The following is an 18,991-nucleotide window of genomic DNA, read 5'->3' as shown; positions in this document are numbered from 1 at the left end:
AGCACATTAAGACAGAATCCAGTTGAGTGAAGTTTCTACCAAACGGCCTCTCCTTTTTCTCCCGGGCCTCTACTTCTCAACTCCTAAGAGTGTGAGAGGGGAAAGATGCAGTGGATTCATGCACTAAAAGCATCCTGTCAGAATACTACTTCCCCCAGGTATTTTCATGATAAGCACCTGCAGAATATTTTAACCCCAGCAACAATAAAAAATTATCCTCTGAATGCAAAGGTCCTTTATACCCTGTACCAATCTGGATGAAGACAAAGATCATTGTGTCCTGAACTAAAGTTACCACATATCATTCATGAAAATGATATAAATAGATAACCAAATAGAGCATGCTGCCTTTTAATACTGGTAAACAAATTCTTAGAAATAATAAGATTTTGTAAGCATTTTAGGGAAAACAATGCAATGTAGTCAATGGATTATGTTTAACTCCCACTGCTGATTCTACAGTTAAGAAGATTGCTCAAAAAGAGAAGTTAAGGTAATGTTAATTAAAACTTTCCTTTAAATTCAACCCTAAATAAAATCTGATTCATTTCTTTCACAAACTTAATGGCATATCTGAAAAATAATTTTGATTTAATAAAACTTTATATACAAAGGAATAGAGAGTTGTAGATTACATGGAGAAATAATCATGCACTTAATTGTAGATGATAATACAAACATGAGCTGATGCAAATATGGTGCAATGCATTTCTAGAGATAAATAAGCAACGTCAGTATGGTTTACAGATTAGTGTTGTTTCCCTGGTTCTACAGTCAATCTGCAGTCAAGCCTGAAGAAACGTGAGCAAGGCTGAGCCACATTACATACTGAATTTAGAAAATAAATTGCCCTTGAAGCTACCAATGGGCATAGGGGACTTCTCAGTATTTGGTTTTCTCTTCAGTTAAGACACATTAACTCTCATTACCTATTTGGTATGTGCATATCATGGTGAAAACAAGTTCGGGTTCATAAGGATTATTTTTTTTTTTCCTCTAAGGAAAATGTGTTTTCTTCCTCATAAGCTGTTCTTCACTTTGACATAAAGTACTGTCCTGTTTCATGAAGCCACTGAGAAAGATCCAAGTTTTAAAGGGCAAGTCACCACACTGTGGACAAAATCAGAGTATTTTCAAATGAAAAAGAAGCATGCATGATCAAGTTTCAATTTAAAAGAAAAATTAAAACAGAAAAAAAAAATTCAAGTGCAAACTTCTTTGAAATGACCTTTCTGTATTGGTTCTGTCTCCAAACAGTTACTTTCTTGGGCACTACTTATTATGCATTTAAAGTTAACCTGTAAATTCTTAAAAGCAAGTATGTAATAGCTATCATATGCAAAGAACACGGTAAACTAAGTCCTGTCACTTTCCACATATGTCCAGTGAAGTTCATATGGCAGAACTTATACCTAAAGAATTTTTAAAAGGCAGTTAAAAGCATGCCAAAAGTCTCATCGAAGTGTACATTTGAATTTCACATAACAAGAGTATTATTTTTCTCTTCAGAGAGACAGAGTCATGACAGAGTAGCAGATAAACAAAGAAATAATCCCGTGAAGTGAGTCGCTCAAAAATAAAATTCCTGAAAGCAAAATGAATATGAAATACTACACTGCAAGTAAGACACTCTCTGAGTACTAATTATGTATATCCAGTAGAATATAACTTCAAATCTTTCATCACTGCCAGAAGTTTTAAAATTCTGAGAGAAGAGAAATCAAACCTGAAGAGAAATAATCTCCATAAATTAGCAAAGTAAAAGGTCATTTGCTCATAATCACTGGGAGATATACATATACATGATCCAAGGGAAGCAGACAGCCCCTGCAGATCCGCAGGCAAACTCTTACCTTGACAGGTGCCGTTTTTCTCTTCGTATCCGGCCTTGCACATGCATTTCCCAATGGGGACCAGCCACTCCCCTTCAGCGCTGCAGTGCATTTTGGGTGGTTCATCTGTCACCGAATGGTTGACACAGGAGCCTGCCACTTCAAGTAACTGTGAAGAATCAGCTCCAGTAATTGTGTCAGGGAAGACAGCTAAATGTCGCACCACAGAAGGGCATTTTTTATAATACACTCGCACTGAAACAAGAGCAATGCAAGCACCCACATCTTGAAAAGCGAGATAAAATCCCTTTTTGCTCAGAGGTCCTACATCTCTGACCTCTGTATTCAGTTTCATGACACGGTCACCAAGATCAAGTTCTGTAAAGCTTTCATCGGCAGCAATGGTATCAATTTTGATGTACTGGTTTTCCTTGATGTTTCTCCCATTCTCGTTATCTGACTCAAAGTAATACATGTTGAAAGTCTCCTTACAGGTCCCCAGCCCTCCAGGAAGACTGTTGCAGTCCCGCAGAGTAAATTTGAGTTCTATGAAGATTCTGGAAGCACCTTCGTTGGAGATCCAACTGGTCAAAAGCCAGTTATTCTGGTTCTGTTCCATAACTTTGCATACTTGGTATGTGTGGATAGGGGCATAATTTTCATCAACTTCACCAATCTCTTCCCACTGTAGAATATAAAATAGAAAAAATAGTAAAAAGATGATTAGAAAATAGCCAGCAAAATAAAAGAAAATTAATTCAGATGTAAAATTTCTGCAGGTTCAATATACAATATTGAGAGAAGGAGATATACAATGAAAATTTAAAAAAATAATTTTCCTTTTCAAATTAAATAAATCAGCAATAATTACATAAATCAGTCATTGTCTCAAATGTAACTCAGGTGTGAACACATGTGAATGATATTCTCCAGAAAAATCCATGTATTTCAGAGTAAAAATAAAATTCAATATGGGATATGATTAACAAAAAGCAGTGAAAGGGAAGTATGCATATTAGGAAGAAAGTTTGTAGAAAAGAAAGTACAATTTTTTTAAAACCATAACAATGAGAAAAAAGCAGCAAATGAAGAAAAGAAGGGAGAAAAACATAATGACTGAATCCACACTCAACTCTCAAACAACAGTGTAATAAAACTTGAAAGAAAATTCATTAGCTTAAAATTAATAGTTTTTTTCATCGAACCAACCTGGTAGGACTCTTTTAAAAACTGTGTTGAAAGTCGTTCAGCCATGTCCGATTTTTTGTGACCCCATGTGGAATTCTCCAGGCCAGAATATCGGAGTGGGTAGCCATTCCCGTCTCCAGGGGATCTTCCCAACCCAGGGGTCGAACCCAGGTCTCCCGCACTGCAGGTGGATTCTTTGCCAGCTGAGCCAAGGAAGCCCAAGAATACTGAAGAGGGTAGACTATCCCTTCTCCAGCAGATATTTCCGACCCAGGAATGGAACCCGGGTCTCCTGCATTGCAGGCAGATTCTTTAACAACTGACGTACCAGGGAAACCCCCCAAATTGTGTTATGAAGGGTTTATTCATACATGTACCCACAAATACAAACCTAAAGGCAGAAAGAAAATAGATATATGCAAATTATAGACTAGTAATATGGTGGAGAAGGAAATGGCAACCCGTTCCAGTATTTTTGCCTGGAGAATCCCAGCGACGGAGGATCCTGGTGGGCTGACGTCTATGGGGTTGAATGCATGCATTGCAGAAGGAAATGGCAACCCACTCCAGTGTTCTTGCCTGGAGAATCCCAGGGATGGGGAGCCTGGTGGGCTGCCGTCTATGGGGTCGCTCAGAGTCGGACACGATTGAAGTGACTTAGCAACAGCAACAGCAGCAGCAATATGGTGAACCTTGTCATTTCAAATACTAAGTGATTATTTTTGTTACATAACCTGAGAATGCATTAATTCTTTCTTACTAAAGCTTATTTTATGCACAATGACTTTAAAAGTTATGATTATATATACAGGATGTAGAAAAATTAAGTACGATTTATATAGCTTTCAGAATACTATTCAGTCAAATAAGAGATCTAAACCTCTCTCTCCTAGCAAACTATCAACACTACAGTTTTGAGAATGTCAGTGTACCATACCACATTTTATACAGTGTAAATCAGATTTTTACTCTTCATAAAGATGTTATTATAACAGAATATTTTAAACCTGTCTAGAATCTGTGGGAATAAAAGTACATGCAATTTTGTTTTAAATCTTTAAAAATAATCCTGAAACACAGAGAGCAATGAAACCGTACATACTGACTTTCAATAAATCCAAAATGTGATTTCAGACATTAAGTATTATAGATAATAAACTTCATAGAACTTCATTTCTTCAGACATGAAATTAAATGGAGCGTTACTGCTTGATTCTGTTCAACTGACACAGATGTGAAAAATGGCATCACAAGGGATGTACATAAATCGTATACCTACGATGGCCCCTCTCAGAATTCTAGCTGCCATCAGAAAGACAAGTAAAAGGTGTTAATGAGGGAAAACTGATGAACTCATTCAGATCACAAGACAGACATCAAGACTGTATCTTACCTAACAACATTTACATTAGAGTGTTACATGAAACCTTCGTTCACTCATTGAATCTCACTTTTGCCCCCTCTCACAACGTATATAAATCGTACTTTGCCTCTGATTTTCTTAATCAGCTTTGTCTCTCATTAAACTATTTATAGTTTCTTCATAAAGCCATCCAGGTATCCATGTTATTTATTATAAATGGTTACTAAATGCCATGCTTAATATTTCATGGAAAAAAGCATCTCAACTAACCAAATGAAAATAGCAAAAATGATTAGTTTATTGTAAGAAGATTAAATGTATTTCCTTTGAATTAATAAATCAGAAAAGATCATCAAAAAAGCTCTTCCCTGAAAATGGAAAACCAAAATGCCACATTATCTCTGTTTTAGATTCTCTTATTTTTAAAGAATTCTCCAATGCAAATCACAAACATATTTCTAATCCCTGGTCTTGAATCATTTATAAAAGACCTATTTCTGCATCATATAGTTCAACAGGTCCCTGCTAGCAAGTCAAAAGAACTGGACAAGTAAAAGGAATAGCAGCATTGTGCAAGATAATAAGGCAAGAAATTAACAGTCTTTGTCTGTACAAAGAGCAAGGTACCACAAATATTATTAAAAATGCAAGCCAAGCAGCACTTGACAAGACGGCTTAATAGGTACTGCTTCGGGCGATAATTTCTAAGTATGTGCTTAAGTATGTTACTCCTCTGAATATTCTCAATTAATAAGAGAAAAACTGTAATTTTCTTTGATGTTAGAATATATCACAGGGGGATTTTATTTATTTTTCTTTTCAAGTGTCCAAAATATAAATGAAGGCTCACATTTTCTATTTCTAATGAATGAATAGGAATAATTTAATTTAAATAATTATGGCCATAAGCTATTCAGAGACTCAAAAAGGTAATATAGATGCATTTCCAATAAATAGCTGCTCCTATTTAGACAAACACACTAAGAAACAAACAAAAATATTTCCTTTATTTTAGATTGGCTAGCTGAAATAAAATGCTGAATTCTTCGAAGTTATCTTCCCTTTTAATACAAAGAAGACATCTTGCTATCCTCAGCAAATATTTTATTTACAAAGAAGAAACAAGTAGATAAGGAGAAAGTAACACTCTCCAAGAACTTAAGATAACAACAGGTATATTCCTAGACACTTTTGCAAATGTCATGTCAACGAATTACCATAATTTAAAGAAGAGCATAGACAGAAAATGCAATATTTTCAGTGTAATTTTGTTGGAATTCCTATGCTTCCACAGCATAACAAAAGTATTTGCTGATTACTGTAAGTGAGGTGCCTGGGCAGTTTGGACACGTGGTCACTGCACATAATTTAGTGGGTTTAGTTCTATTCTTGTCCTGCTACTCCTCAAACCCCACCCTCTAAGCCTAGACTTTTCTCTGTGTTTGTTTTCTCCTCATGCCTATTCCTTTGACTTAATATTAAAGAATTGATTACACACCCAGCTTGAGCTGGCTTAATTTCTCTCTCAAACTCTTGGGCTTGCTTCTTTCCCCATTGGCCACAGTTTCATTCTAATCCCATGTTTGGCCACATTCATCAGAGAAGTGTTTGGCCAGGCATCAAAAGTCAGCCACATTCATCAGAGAAGTGGAAAAGAAAAAGGACTGTTTTTCATATTCATATGTGTATTATGGAGTTACCAACTTGTCCTACGCAAGCTATTAAGAGCTGTTTTCTCCCTGCCTGCTTCTCACAGGCCTATTTGATTTCTTCCCCCAAGCTCACACTGTCACTTATATTCTTAGTATTTATTTCATTTCCAAGCCCCTTACCTGTACAACACCTTATGTGCATTCACAGTTTAAAATACTTACTCAGGACACTTAGCCTAGACTAAAATCTCCCCTTACATTATGTCCCCAAATATACATGAAGAATCATCAAGTGAACGGAGTCATTTTGACCTTTCAGGTTATGGGGACGCCTGGTATTTAGTTCTGTTTTCATTATTGTGTGTTTATATGTTTTACATAGAGATTAATTTACTGAGGCTAAAGTACAGTGATCAGAAGCACTGTAGCAGAGGCCTGTATATACACACTTAACTGATCTTGTATAAAGGGAAGATTATCAGCCTGAAGTCCTAGAATTAGTCCCAGCTTTTTCAGTATCTAGATACATAAACCAAGAATTAACCACTGGCATACTGGTTACATAATCTAGAATGAGAACTGAAACTCTCTATCCCAGTCATCTAATATCCAATATAAAAACATCATAAGTGACCTTAAAAGATCTACTTCCGTTGTTTACTTTAGAAATGAGAAAAATCAAAGACCAGATTGTCTCAAGCTCACAAAATTCCACCCTGAGCACCTCCTCTGTCCATCCCGTCTCTGCCTCTGCCTTCATATTGGCATGTCTGTCCACGAAGTCTGGATTTGTGTGTGGGATTCCTTGATTCACTACACTAATTTTACTCCACTCTGTTGAAATGAAATTCACATTTTCTTTCAGACATGATTTAGCCATGACTAATTCTTCTTCTTCCTTTCTCCCTTCTATCTTTCCTTTCTCTCTCTTTCTCTCTATATTAATACTCTGAAACAGACATGAAGGTAAAGACACAATTCTCTTTTTTTCTACTATATCTCAGAATCTGATATCATAAGATACAGGGTGGGAAACTCAGTAAATGTTTTATAATGAATGAATTAATATCAAACATATATATGTTCCTCCTAAGTTGAGAGATATGTTAATATGAAATTTGAAATAATTCAAACATGGTAAATAAATGATTATATGATTTGCTATTTTTTTAACTTTGAACAAAAATAAATTTTGTTCTCTGTAAATTTTCTGAACTTTATAAATTCAAACAAAGGAATGTTTATAAGCTCATATTTTTGAAAATTAGTCTTCAGTGAAAACTTCTAGGAACTTAAGACACTATTTTTATTCTAATCATACAACTACTTTCAGTTTAGTCTTGCATATTAACCTGTAGAACTAGCTTTCTTTGGCATTATATTTTCCCAGTTATAACTTAAGAGCTTAGTATAGATTAATTAGATACTATTAGCATAAAATGTTTTTAAAATATTCAGTTTTTATTTTTCACTCACTAGCCTTTTTCATCATTCTATACAGATTAAAAGCCTAGGACATAGCATATCAGTTACTGGCACTGTACCTTCTTTCCTTTTTGGTCAAACAATATTAGGATCATCTTAATCATTTTATTTGGCAGAGCAAAGTTAAAACATAGCTAGGGGTTAACTGCTTCCAGCATTACTCTGCAGTGTCCAAAGCATAACTCTGCAACAAGACCTTGTTTATCCCATAAAAGTGTTTTTGAATATAGTGTTAACTGTCCTAAAACTCAACATTCAGAAAACTATGATCATGGCACCTTGTCCCATCAATTTATGGAAAATAGATGGGGAAACAGTGGAAACAGTGGTAGACTTTATTTTTCTGGGCTCCCAAATCACTGCAGATGGTGAATGCAGCCATGAAATTAAAAGACACTTGCTCATTGGAAGAAAAGCTATGACCAAACTAGACAGCATATTAAAAGCAGAGACATTACTTTGCCAACAAATTTCCATCTAGTCAAAGCTACGGTTTTTCCAGTAATCACATGTGGATGTAAGTGTTGGACTATAAAGAAAGCTGAGTGCCGAAGAATTGATGCTTTTGAGCTGTGTTGTTGGAGAAGACTCTCGACAGTCCCTTGGACTGCAAGGAGATCCAACCAGTCCATCCTAAAGGAAGTTAGTCCTGAATATTCACTGGAAGGACTGATGCTGAAGCTGAAACTCCAATACTTTGGCCAACTGATGCGGAGAGCTGACTCATTGGAAAAGACCCTGATACTGGGAAAGATTGAAGGTGGGAGGAAAAGGAGATGGCAGAGAATGAGATGGTTGGATGGCATCAATGACTCAATGGACGTGAGTTTGAGTAGGCTCTGGGAGTTGGCGATTGACAGGGAAGCCTGGAGTGCAGCAGTCCATGGGGTCACAAAGAGTCAGACACGCCTGAGCGACTGAACTGTCCATTATCCTTTAATATCACAACATTCTGTACAATGAATTTTGAAATGCTCCACGAGAAATTAACTCTAGGCTTCTCATTTTCTTCAAAAAACTGTTAAAATATCATTTATCATTTTTTTCTTCGTATGTGCAGTGTTTGCTAACATCACTGAAGATATCCTGGCTTCATATTACTAATTAACTGCTGCCTTTAAAACAGTAGCACCTATCCAAGACCTTAGAAAGTACCTGGGAAATGTTTTCACTCTGTGCTCAAATTCAGAATTCTGGGATTTTACCCCAACTAGTGATCAACACATTCCAATTGCTACTGCATCATAAGTTTACCTAAAGTCTAGAATTTCTGGAAGCTTCCTGCTCTTTCAAAACTTAGATGAAATACCACATAAAAAATCAGAAATTTCAAACAAACCAGAGATCTTTTGTTTCTCTATGTTTTCATAATAATTTATACTTTTAATATCAGATTTTTTAGATTCATTATTTCATTTTTTCAATTTTGCTATACTGATTGAAATTAGGTAAAATATACTCAAGTAAGAACATAAATGAATTGCTTACTTTCTCACTTTCTTATTTCCTCAGTTTCTCATTATGATAAATGATTACTAATATTCTTCCTGGGCTTTCCTGATGCCTCAGTGGTAAATGATCCACCTGCCAATGTAGGAGACACAGGTTCAATCCTTGGGTCAGGAAGGTCCCCTGGAGAATGAAAGGGCAACCCATTCCAGCATTCTTGCCCGGGAAATCCCATGGACAGAGAAGCCTGGTGGGACACAGTCCATGGGCCCGCAAGTGTCGGACATGACTTAGCAACTAAACAATAAAAAATATTATTCCTCATAACATTTTATAAGACTTGCTATGCTTATATAAAATCATTACACTTTTCCTTCCTATTGGATGTACAACTGAGCTCACCTGTCTCTGTGTGCATGCTGACATCTGCCATTACCTAATACATTCAACCCAGGACATTTCTTCTGAGAGAAAATAGGATAGAAAAATCCTCACAGAATAAGAGACTCAGGGTCATTATTAATGGTAAAAAAAAAAAGTGGAGAATCCTATTATTGTTGGGACAGAATTTTTGTCTGTTCTTACTACCTTTGATGTGTTACCATCCACTAGAAGCCATTCATCATTAAAAAGAAATACTGTATTATTAAGACCAGTGCATGCTGGACACACATATGAGTCCCTAAGCCTCCTGCCTGTCCAGTGGCTGCCCAAATGCTTAAACAGCGAGAATCAAGTAGAAAACCAAATTTTCACTTGGGAGATAACACAATGCTTTAAAAGAAACTTTATTATAATTCAAAGATAATCATGGAACATGTGAAAACCTCAAAGCTATATTATAATATAGGAACAGATCAGAGCTACAGCTAGTCAACCTACATTTGAGAATATTAATTTTCTCATTACGCACTATATGCATGATACAATCATACAGAACACAACCACATCATTTTGCAGAGGAGTAAACAGATCTAGAGAGACCAATATGTTTTTAGTGCCAAATTGACGTCTCAGATCAGAGCTCTCTGATATTAATTTTTTGTCCTTTAGAAGGGTTAAAATTCTAATGTATAAAATATAGTGACACATGAAGCAATTCTAACCATTATAAGAGACAGTTTTTCATTACCTGATGAACTAGGTATTTACGTTTTCATAACATAAAATTGCGGGCCTTTGTTGTGGAGTTCTAGCACCCATCCTTCCCTGCTCAGTTTAGTGAGTTTTTTATCAAGACAACAGAAGTCCATTGAGCAACAGAAACATATAAGTTTTTATGCATAATCACCAGGACAAGATGGTTTTAAAAGAAAGATATTTGTAGTATTAGTTTCTGTTTCAGAAATTAAATCTAAAAGCTATTGCTTTCCAGTAAAATTAATATGACAAAATGTATCAACTTTCAGTGAAAATCATTTGAATCAATAATCTTGTTACATTTCCTCAATAATATGTTAGTGGAAAAAAGACTGCATCAAATAGGTGTTTGTGTTGTTTAAAACATCTTTAAAATTCATGAGTATGAAATAGCAATATTGCTAGAAATGACTCAATTAATTTTCTATGTATGAAATAAAGCTGAAGTCAATTACTCTATTGCCCACAGAACAGTACAAATATTTATGGGCTCAAATTCAATTTGTGAAACAAAATCACCTGAGAAAGATAGAGATGAAAACTTTCAAGTTTATATGGATATTTTCAGATGGAAATTTATAGACAATTGAGCATCTGTCTACAACACTAAATAAGAATCATGAAGAGATTTTTTTTCACCTGGAAAAACAATTCATATTTTTTCTAATGTTGCAGTCAGCATTTTTTTCCAAAAAGGAAAGAAAACATATAGATTCTTTCTTCATTTATTATTTTTTAAAGTTTTTTTTTATGTGGATCATTTTTAAAGTCTTTGTTGAATTTGTTGCAATATTGCTTCTGTTTTATGCTTTTTGGCCACAAGGCATGTGGGATTTAACTCCCCAACCCAGAATCAAACCTGTGCTCTGTACATTAGAAGGTGAAGTCTTAACCACTGGACCGTCAGAGAAGTCCCTCTTCATTTATTCTTTAAAAAATATCCAAGTGCACAAGAAATGAATTAGAGAATGGAAAAAGCAAAAGCAAAATATCAGATAAGTATTCACAGAGAAGTTTATCACTTAACCAAAAAGGTATTTCTTATTAAATACTGTAATGAATATTATCTAAAAACAAAAAAGAAAAGGCATATATCATGACTGCTTCTATATTTGTCATTTCAGTTTTAAGAAGATATATATTAAACAGTTTCACATATATAAAGTAATAAAAATATCTGAATACCTCAAGTTTATAATTGACTTTTTTCTTGAAAAATCTACTTACAAAAACAAATTCAAACGTCAGTTGGTCAATAATAATTTTAAAAGGCAGAATGAGCTAAATGAATATGTATGCCCAAAAGTGGCAAATTAATAAACTCAATTAAAATCTCCCATTAAATATGGCATATTTGTGATTTTGTGCCATGTAAAATTTTTTAAAAAGCTGCTAGAAATGGATTTATAAGCCACTGATCTAGTTTAGTTCCATTTTATACAATGTATTGAGAAACTTCTGTTTTTATGTGATAGTATCTTACCCTGTATATTTTCTGTCCTGTTACACCAAGAAATAGTCCAAAATTTGATAACTTGTAAAACTGTAGTAATATAAATAATCTTTTGAGTATTCTTGCAGAAGTTCACCTAGTCTGTGAGTTCATATATTTACAAAATGATGACTGTGATCTCAATTTACAAACTTGCATTATTAAGAGTGGTACACATTCACCACGGAGATTTTAAGATCTAACAAGTCATATGTTTCTCCTACGTTTCAGGGTTTCACGGTGGACACACACTCAGACACTGAAACAGACACTCACACACAGACGCACAATGAAGAATTCCTTCCTGACAGTCATTATGAGATGTTAGAGAATGGTCCTCCAAGTGTTATTTAAATATACATGTTCTCAGTAACACTTAAAATTTTAGAGTGGCATTACTACTCTCTTCAATGTAAATACTGTCCTCTTATAGACAGCTAAATATTCTATGGGGAAACCTTCTTTTTGAAACAATATGAAAATTTAGGTAAATGAGGAAAAAAACTGTTTCACTTGGAATTCAGTTTAATGAAAATTGATTAATGCATTTGGTGCATTTAATGTTGTAGGCAAAACAGATACAATTATACACTCACTATTCTGGCAAAGAAAAAGTTAAAAAGGAAAAAAGAATTCAGTAAACCATTTGCAACACTGGATGATTTATCCAGCCTAAAACATATACCAGAAAACACAACGTTGTCTGTGGTTCCGGTCTTTACGCCACCCTCATTTTTCAATAGATATTATATTTCTGGTGCAGGCTTTACAAACAGCACCCATAATCAACTCCATGTCTCACGTTAATCATGTTCTTGTAATCACTGGCTATTCAACACAAATCTCCATCTCAGTTTTTGCTGGGAAACAGCAACATTGGAGTTTTGAGTTTATTCAAGTTTAAGTGATTATGTTGCCATCATATGTATTAAAGTTCACAGCGTCCACTTGCAACAATCATATTAAGGAAGGTGTAGAAATGGAGGGTGTCTATAGTTACTTTATTGTACAGTCAGAAGCTGGAGCTTCCATATGGAACAGCTTTATTTTTCAGAACCCCAGGGCTGCTCTCTTTGAGGTGGAAGTAAAAGAAGAAACAGTCATGGACCTACTGAAATTTCTTCCTTTGTATTTGTTGAGTCTTTTCTGGCCAAAACTCTTCTTTCAACAAAAAACAGCTACTTAAGTAAAAGTATACACTTTAGTAAAAACTTAATATGAAAATTTTAATTGCCTCTTGATAGTTCTCAAATGACAATTCCAATTTTTTAGCATTCATTTTTACATGTTTTTTTATCATTAGTTTAACTCAAATTTAACTCTGGCCGACATTAAACTATAGAGTATTAATATAACAGGGTTTGCTAGTTGAAGATAATAATTGACATACTTATAGAAATTTTCTATCAACTCAATCTAAATATTTTATTTTATTTTATTATTGAATTTTTAATTTGAGAATTACTGTGAAATGGATTTTTCTGAGACTGCTAAGAATTCTAGAAAATTTCTGTAAAAACCTTTAAAGCGTTAGTGAAATGACAGCAGAAGGAAACAGAAATTTCATATTTGTTCTTCCTACTTGGATCTTCTGCCAGTATTTTTCCTGTATCTTCTTATATTAACCATTAATCATCTTTAGGCCTTTTTTCCCTAGGTCAGTACCCAAAATTAGAACAGTGAAATTAATTTTGCACTGACGTTTTAATCTTAAAATTGAACCAAGTTTTTACTTGCCTTTTTCTCTGCTTATCAACACAATCCCCTTTCGCCAGTATATAAGAGGAAACATAAATGTAGGAAATACAGACATCAGGTAAATCTAGTTATAGTACAGAAATATAAATTTTCTATATATATAAAGAGCTATATTAATTAAGTTTGGAATTAGAGCCTAAAGGATCTTGCTAATATTTGAGACTTCCATATCTACATATAGATGGACTATAAACAGGACTCTGTGTATGATAAGGGATAGATCCAAAATTGCAGGAGGTCACTGTCACTGACTTCCTTTGATTGTTCTGTTTGTTATACAACAAATAGGTATCAAACTGACACATGTACATACACATACATTTGTTGCTCAGTTGTCAAGTCATGCACGATTCTCCGCGACCCCATGGACTGCAGCACACCAGGCCTCCCCGTTCCCCACCACACACAGGTCTACTCTTTGCAGATTCTTTTCCCACACAGGCCATTACAGAGTGATGAGTAGCATTCCTGTGCTGTATAGTGGGTCCATATTAGCTGTCTATTCTAATATTATCTACCACATAGTGTGTATACATATACAACTGATTCTTCGTTGTACACCTGAAACTAACAACATTGTAAATTAAACATATTTCTATTATTTTTTTTTTAATTCACAATGAGATATTAATACACAGTCCCTACTCTTGGAAATCTCAGACTCTTTGATAATATTTCCCTGTTTTACTTTTGGCAGCTTATACTGAACACAGGATACTTTTTGTAATATAAATGTGTGTTTATTTGGGAAAATGTAGACAGATAAGGAATCAAGTTTTAGAAAGGTTATAGGAAACAGGAACTCATCCATGCTGCTGAAGGGAGAATATATTGGTAGCCAAATTTATGGAGTTGTTTGGCAATACATGATAAATGTAACACTTTTTAAACTAGGATTTTCACATGTGACTAGAGATAGATACGCCAAGATGATACTTCCAGTGTTGTACCAGCCAAACATTTAAAACCACTGCCTCACTAAGAATGAATAAAATGCTATATTCTTACTATATGCCATTATACAAAAGTTAATACTCATTCATTTATATAATGATCTCAAATACATAATGATGATGGGGACATGAAAATTTTAAATACAGTGAAACACTTTAAATATAAACAAAACTGCTATGAATTATGTTTTATTACACCCATATAATTATATGGTGCTAAAAGTACAAGTGAACAGGAAAAATACACTAAATTCATGAGTCTAGATCAATAAAAAGGATCCAATTTGAAGAATGCAATGAAAGACTGAATAAAAAGTAGAGCCTATATATCATGCAAAGATGGGGACAATAAAGGATAGAAATGGTATGGACCTAAGAGAAGAAGAAGATATTAAGGAGAGGTGGCAAGAACACACAGAACTATACAAAACAGATCTTAATGATCCAGGTAACCACGATGGTGTGATCACTCACCTAGAACCAAATATCCCTGAGTGTGAAGCCAAGTGAGGCCTTAGGAAGCATCACAACAAATCTAGTGGAGGTGATGGAATTCCAACTGAGCTATTTCAGTCCTAAAAGATGATGCTGGTAAAGTGCTACACCCAATAATGCCAGCAAATTTGAAAAACTCAGCAGTGGCCACAGGACTGGAAAAGGTCAATTTTCATTCCAATCCCAAAGAGAGGCAATACTAAAATGTTCAGACAACTATACAATTGCACTCATTGAGAAATGATAGCAAGGAAATGCTCAAAATTCTTCAAGCTAGGCTTCAGTTGTTCACAAACCAAGAACTTCCAGATGTACAAGCTGGATTTAGAAAAGGCAGAGGAACCAGGGGTCAAAATGCCAACATCCACTGTACCATAGAAAAAGCAAGAGAATTCCAGAAAAACATCTATTTCTGCTTCACTGACTATGCTAAAGCCTTTGACTACGTGGACCACAACAAACTGTGGAAAATTCTTAAAGTGATTGGAATACCAGACTACCTTACCTATCTCCTGAGAAACTTGTGTGCAGGACAAGTAGAAACAGTTAGAACTGGACATGGAACAATGGACTGATTCAAAATTAGGGAAGGAGTATGTCAAGACTATATATTGTCACCCTGCTTATTTAACTTATATGCAGAGTACATCATGTGAAATCCTGGGATGGATGACTCACAAGCTGTAATCAAGATTGCTGGGAGGAGCATCAACAACCTCATATATGCAGATGATACCACTCTTATGGCAGAAAGCAAAGAGGAAGTAAGGTGCCTCTTGATATAGGGCGAAAGAGGAGAGTGAAAAAGCTGGCTTAAAATTTAACATTCAAAACACTAAGATCATGGCATATAGTCCCATAATTTCATGGCAAATTGAAGGAGAAAAGGTGAAAACAGTGACAGTTTTATTTTCCTGGGCTCCAAAATCAGTGCAGAAAGTGACTGCAGACTTGAAATTAAAAAACACTTGCTCCTTGGAAGAAAAGCTTTGACAAACCTAGGCAACGTCTTAAAAAACAGAGATATCACTTGGCCCACAAAGGTCCATCTAGTCAAAGGTATGTTTTTCCAGTAGTCATGTACAGATATGACAGCTGGCCCATAAAGTAGGCTGAGTGCCAAAGATTAAATGTTTTCAAATTGTGGTACTGGAGAAGGCTCTTGAGATAGCAAGGAGATCAAATCAGTCAATCTTACACAAAATTAACCCTGAATATTCTTTGGAAGGACCCATGCTAAAGATAAAGCTACAGTAATTTGGTCATCTGATTCAAACAGACAACTCATTGGAAAAGTCCCTGATGCTGGGAACGACTTTAGGCAGAAGGAAAATGGGGCATCAGAGGATAAGATGGCTGGATGGCATCATCAACTCAATGGACATGAGTTTGAGCAAACACCAGGAGACAGTGAAAGACAGGGAAGCCTGGCATGCTGCAGTTCCGGGGGTCTAAAAGAGTCAGAAATGACGCAGTGATTAAACAACAAAGATGCAACTAGAATCCCACTAAGTATTTCATGGAAAGCAAGTGTTTATTTGCAAGACAACTATGAAGCTCTTCCTACTGTATCTGTTTTTAAGTTAATATTGAAAGCTTTGAGAATTGTATACACATATATAAAATAAATCTGCATGGTATTCACATCACTATAGTAAAGCTATGCAATAAATTATCTTATTTAGTTTTATATGTTATACTACTCTCCATACTTTTATTGCCAGAGAACTCTCTTTATAACACACCCAAGCATTCTGTAGAAATACATAGATCATATTTTGGGAAATTCAATTAAGGTGCTGACTGATAATTGCTTAGGGGTAGGAACTTAGTGGGATACTGTATAATGGCTTAAATTTTGACTCTTCCCCACTGACACATTTTTCATAATGCCTAATTTATACTCTCTTGCCAGTTTAAATATATGCATCCTCCTCCAATGGATTCATTTTATGACAAAGAAACCTGTTCTCAATTATTAGTGCATCCCCACTATTTAGAATTATTCATGGAGAAGTGCACAAATTCAATACGTGTCATTGTTTATAAGTAAGAATGAATGAATGAATGAAAAATGAATGAATGAATGGAAATTCCAAAAGCATTTGATTGACTCTTTGCTTTACTCAGGGGTTTGCAGGGATCTACAGCAATGGAACTGAAAGAACTGTTGAGTGATCTATTTCTCCCTCCCTCTTCTAAAAGCAACTTAGTCAAAGAACACTTGGCATGTCAACCTTGAAATGGTGCCAGCCTTTTGCTCTGGCCACTATTTTTTTCCTCTCAATAATAACTCTCGCCAGAAGATGGCAAGGAAAGAAAGAAAAGGTTAAACTCAATTCTGTCAAATGTTGTTAAGACTTGGCAGCTCCAGGAAAGGTTTTATAGTGAAGAGAATTGAATCTAGTGAAATGGGGGCTGCCGAAATCACTGTGAATTTCATTTATCTGTGTATTTCTCTTCCTAATTATCACAGAAAAGTGACAGTTGACAAGCCCATGGAAGCCTCAGAAGACTGCAAAATTGTATTTAGTGGCCAAAACACAACATTTAAAAACTTCAGTGACTCATGTACACAAAAGCAGGATTTATTCAGGTGATGTTGAGATTTGCTCTAACCAGTTTCTTTTATGTTCACATAAAATGGAATGTTTAAGTTATAATGGTATGGTAGTTGAAATTTCTATCTTGGTAAGATCTAAATAGTTGAACTAAATGTAAAGCTCAAACACTGTAACCGAGAATGTCTTTCACTTATCCCCCCAAAAGAAGTATATGAGCCATAATGACTCCAGTTCATTGGCACAAATGAAGAAGGCAAGTTGTAAGATTAAATAGCAAAGCTCTTTAATATATATCCAATAAGCAGTAGAGTTTAATTTTTTGCCATATTTAATTTCAACTCTAAAAGGACATCATATATATCCAAAGAAAAATACTAGAAAGGTAACTGTTACAAAATGTAACAAAGTAATACATACTGTAAATTTTCTAAAAGCAAATAAAACAGTTGTCTAGATCTCAATGCTCAGTTGCTCAGTCATGTCCAACTCTTTGGCACCCATGGACTCTAGACCACCAGGCTCCCCTATCCATGGAATTTTCGAGGCAAGAATACTGGAGTGGGTTGCCATTTCCTGACCCAGGCATTGAATCCACATCTCCTGCAATGGCAGCTGGATTCTTTACCACTGAGCCACCTGGGAAGCTCTTATGGATCTCAATAATTATATCTCTTGCTTTAATTGAAAATCTCAGTATATTTTTAATTTATTAATTTTTACAAAAATTTAGAGCTGTATTTTAGAGCTGACCACCTTGTAGCATCATTAAATCAGAAACATTTTCTTTATGATCTTTCTCCAAGTATTTACTTTATGGTTTCATATAGCCTCACTACTAACACACCTCATTTCTGCCATGATATTTAAAGAACAACTGATATGCCCTCAATTTGATGGCTTATGTTTTCCTCACATTCAGTGGCAAAGTATACACTTATATTCCTAAGAAGATAAACGTATTCCCATATTGAGACATTCCATTCATAATGGAGTACAACTAATAAATGAGTTAAACGTACAGTCATCCTAGTCACAGAAGCTTGCCATGAAGGAGCCCTGAAAAAATTAACTGATCACATTGGCAACCTGCAAGATGTTTTCATGTGTACACCCGTTGATAATGCCTAACTTTAGACGCATTTGCACTGATTTATTATAAACAGCTTAATGTCTTATACATAACTAAAAAGCTATGTCTATGAAGGTGATTACAAGTTATATTTGAGAGGCCAAAATTCTTTCAATGTTCATCAATTATTATTAAATATATATTTAAGCATTTTCTAAAAATCTAGATTATCTTTATTAGAGGAAAGCCATTAAATGCCTTGTTATTTATAATAGAATACAAAATTCTACTTAAGTAGAATCAGTAACCATAAAGAACATAGAACTACAAAACTTATATTGATATTAAATAACTGAATTTATTTATGCAGCCTGGTTTTGAAAATGTACCTTTAGATGAAAAAGAAATAATGACTGAGGTAATTGTTTTCTAGTTAAAGCATCTTAACTCATTTTTTAAATCATTTTTCTCCTTAGCTGCTGCTGCTGCTAAGTCACTCCAGTCGTGTCTGACTCTGCGACCCCATAGACGGCAGCCCCCCAGGCTCCCCC

General features: G+C 34.9%; 1 protein-coding gene across 5 annotated transcripts in view; it reads right to left on the bottom strand.

The window, feature by feature from the left end:
- The window catches only part of EPHA5 (EPH receptor A5), a 367,698-nt gene that overhangs the window by 290,338 nt on the left and 58,369 nt on the right, over nt 1-18,991 (bottom strand). For all 5 annotated transcript variants that reach the window (XM_065914341.1, XM_065914337.1, XM_065914342.1 and 2 more), the window contains exon 3: nt 1,854-2,517. In XM_065914341.1, coding sequence (XP_065770413.1) covers nt 1,854-2,517 — 664 coding nt within the window. The remainder of the gene's footprint in view (nt 1-1,853; nt 2,518-18,991) is intronic.

This window comes from Muntiacus reevesi, chromosome 22 (assembly GCF_963930625.1).
Source record: "Muntiacus reevesi chromosome 22, mMunRee1.1, whole genome shotgun sequence".
NCBI lineage: Eukaryota > Metazoa > Chordata > Mammalia > Artiodactyla > Cervidae > Muntiacus > Muntiacus reevesi.
Note: the sequence above shows the minus strand (reverse complement) of the source record. Positions and strands in the feature narration are given on the sequence as shown.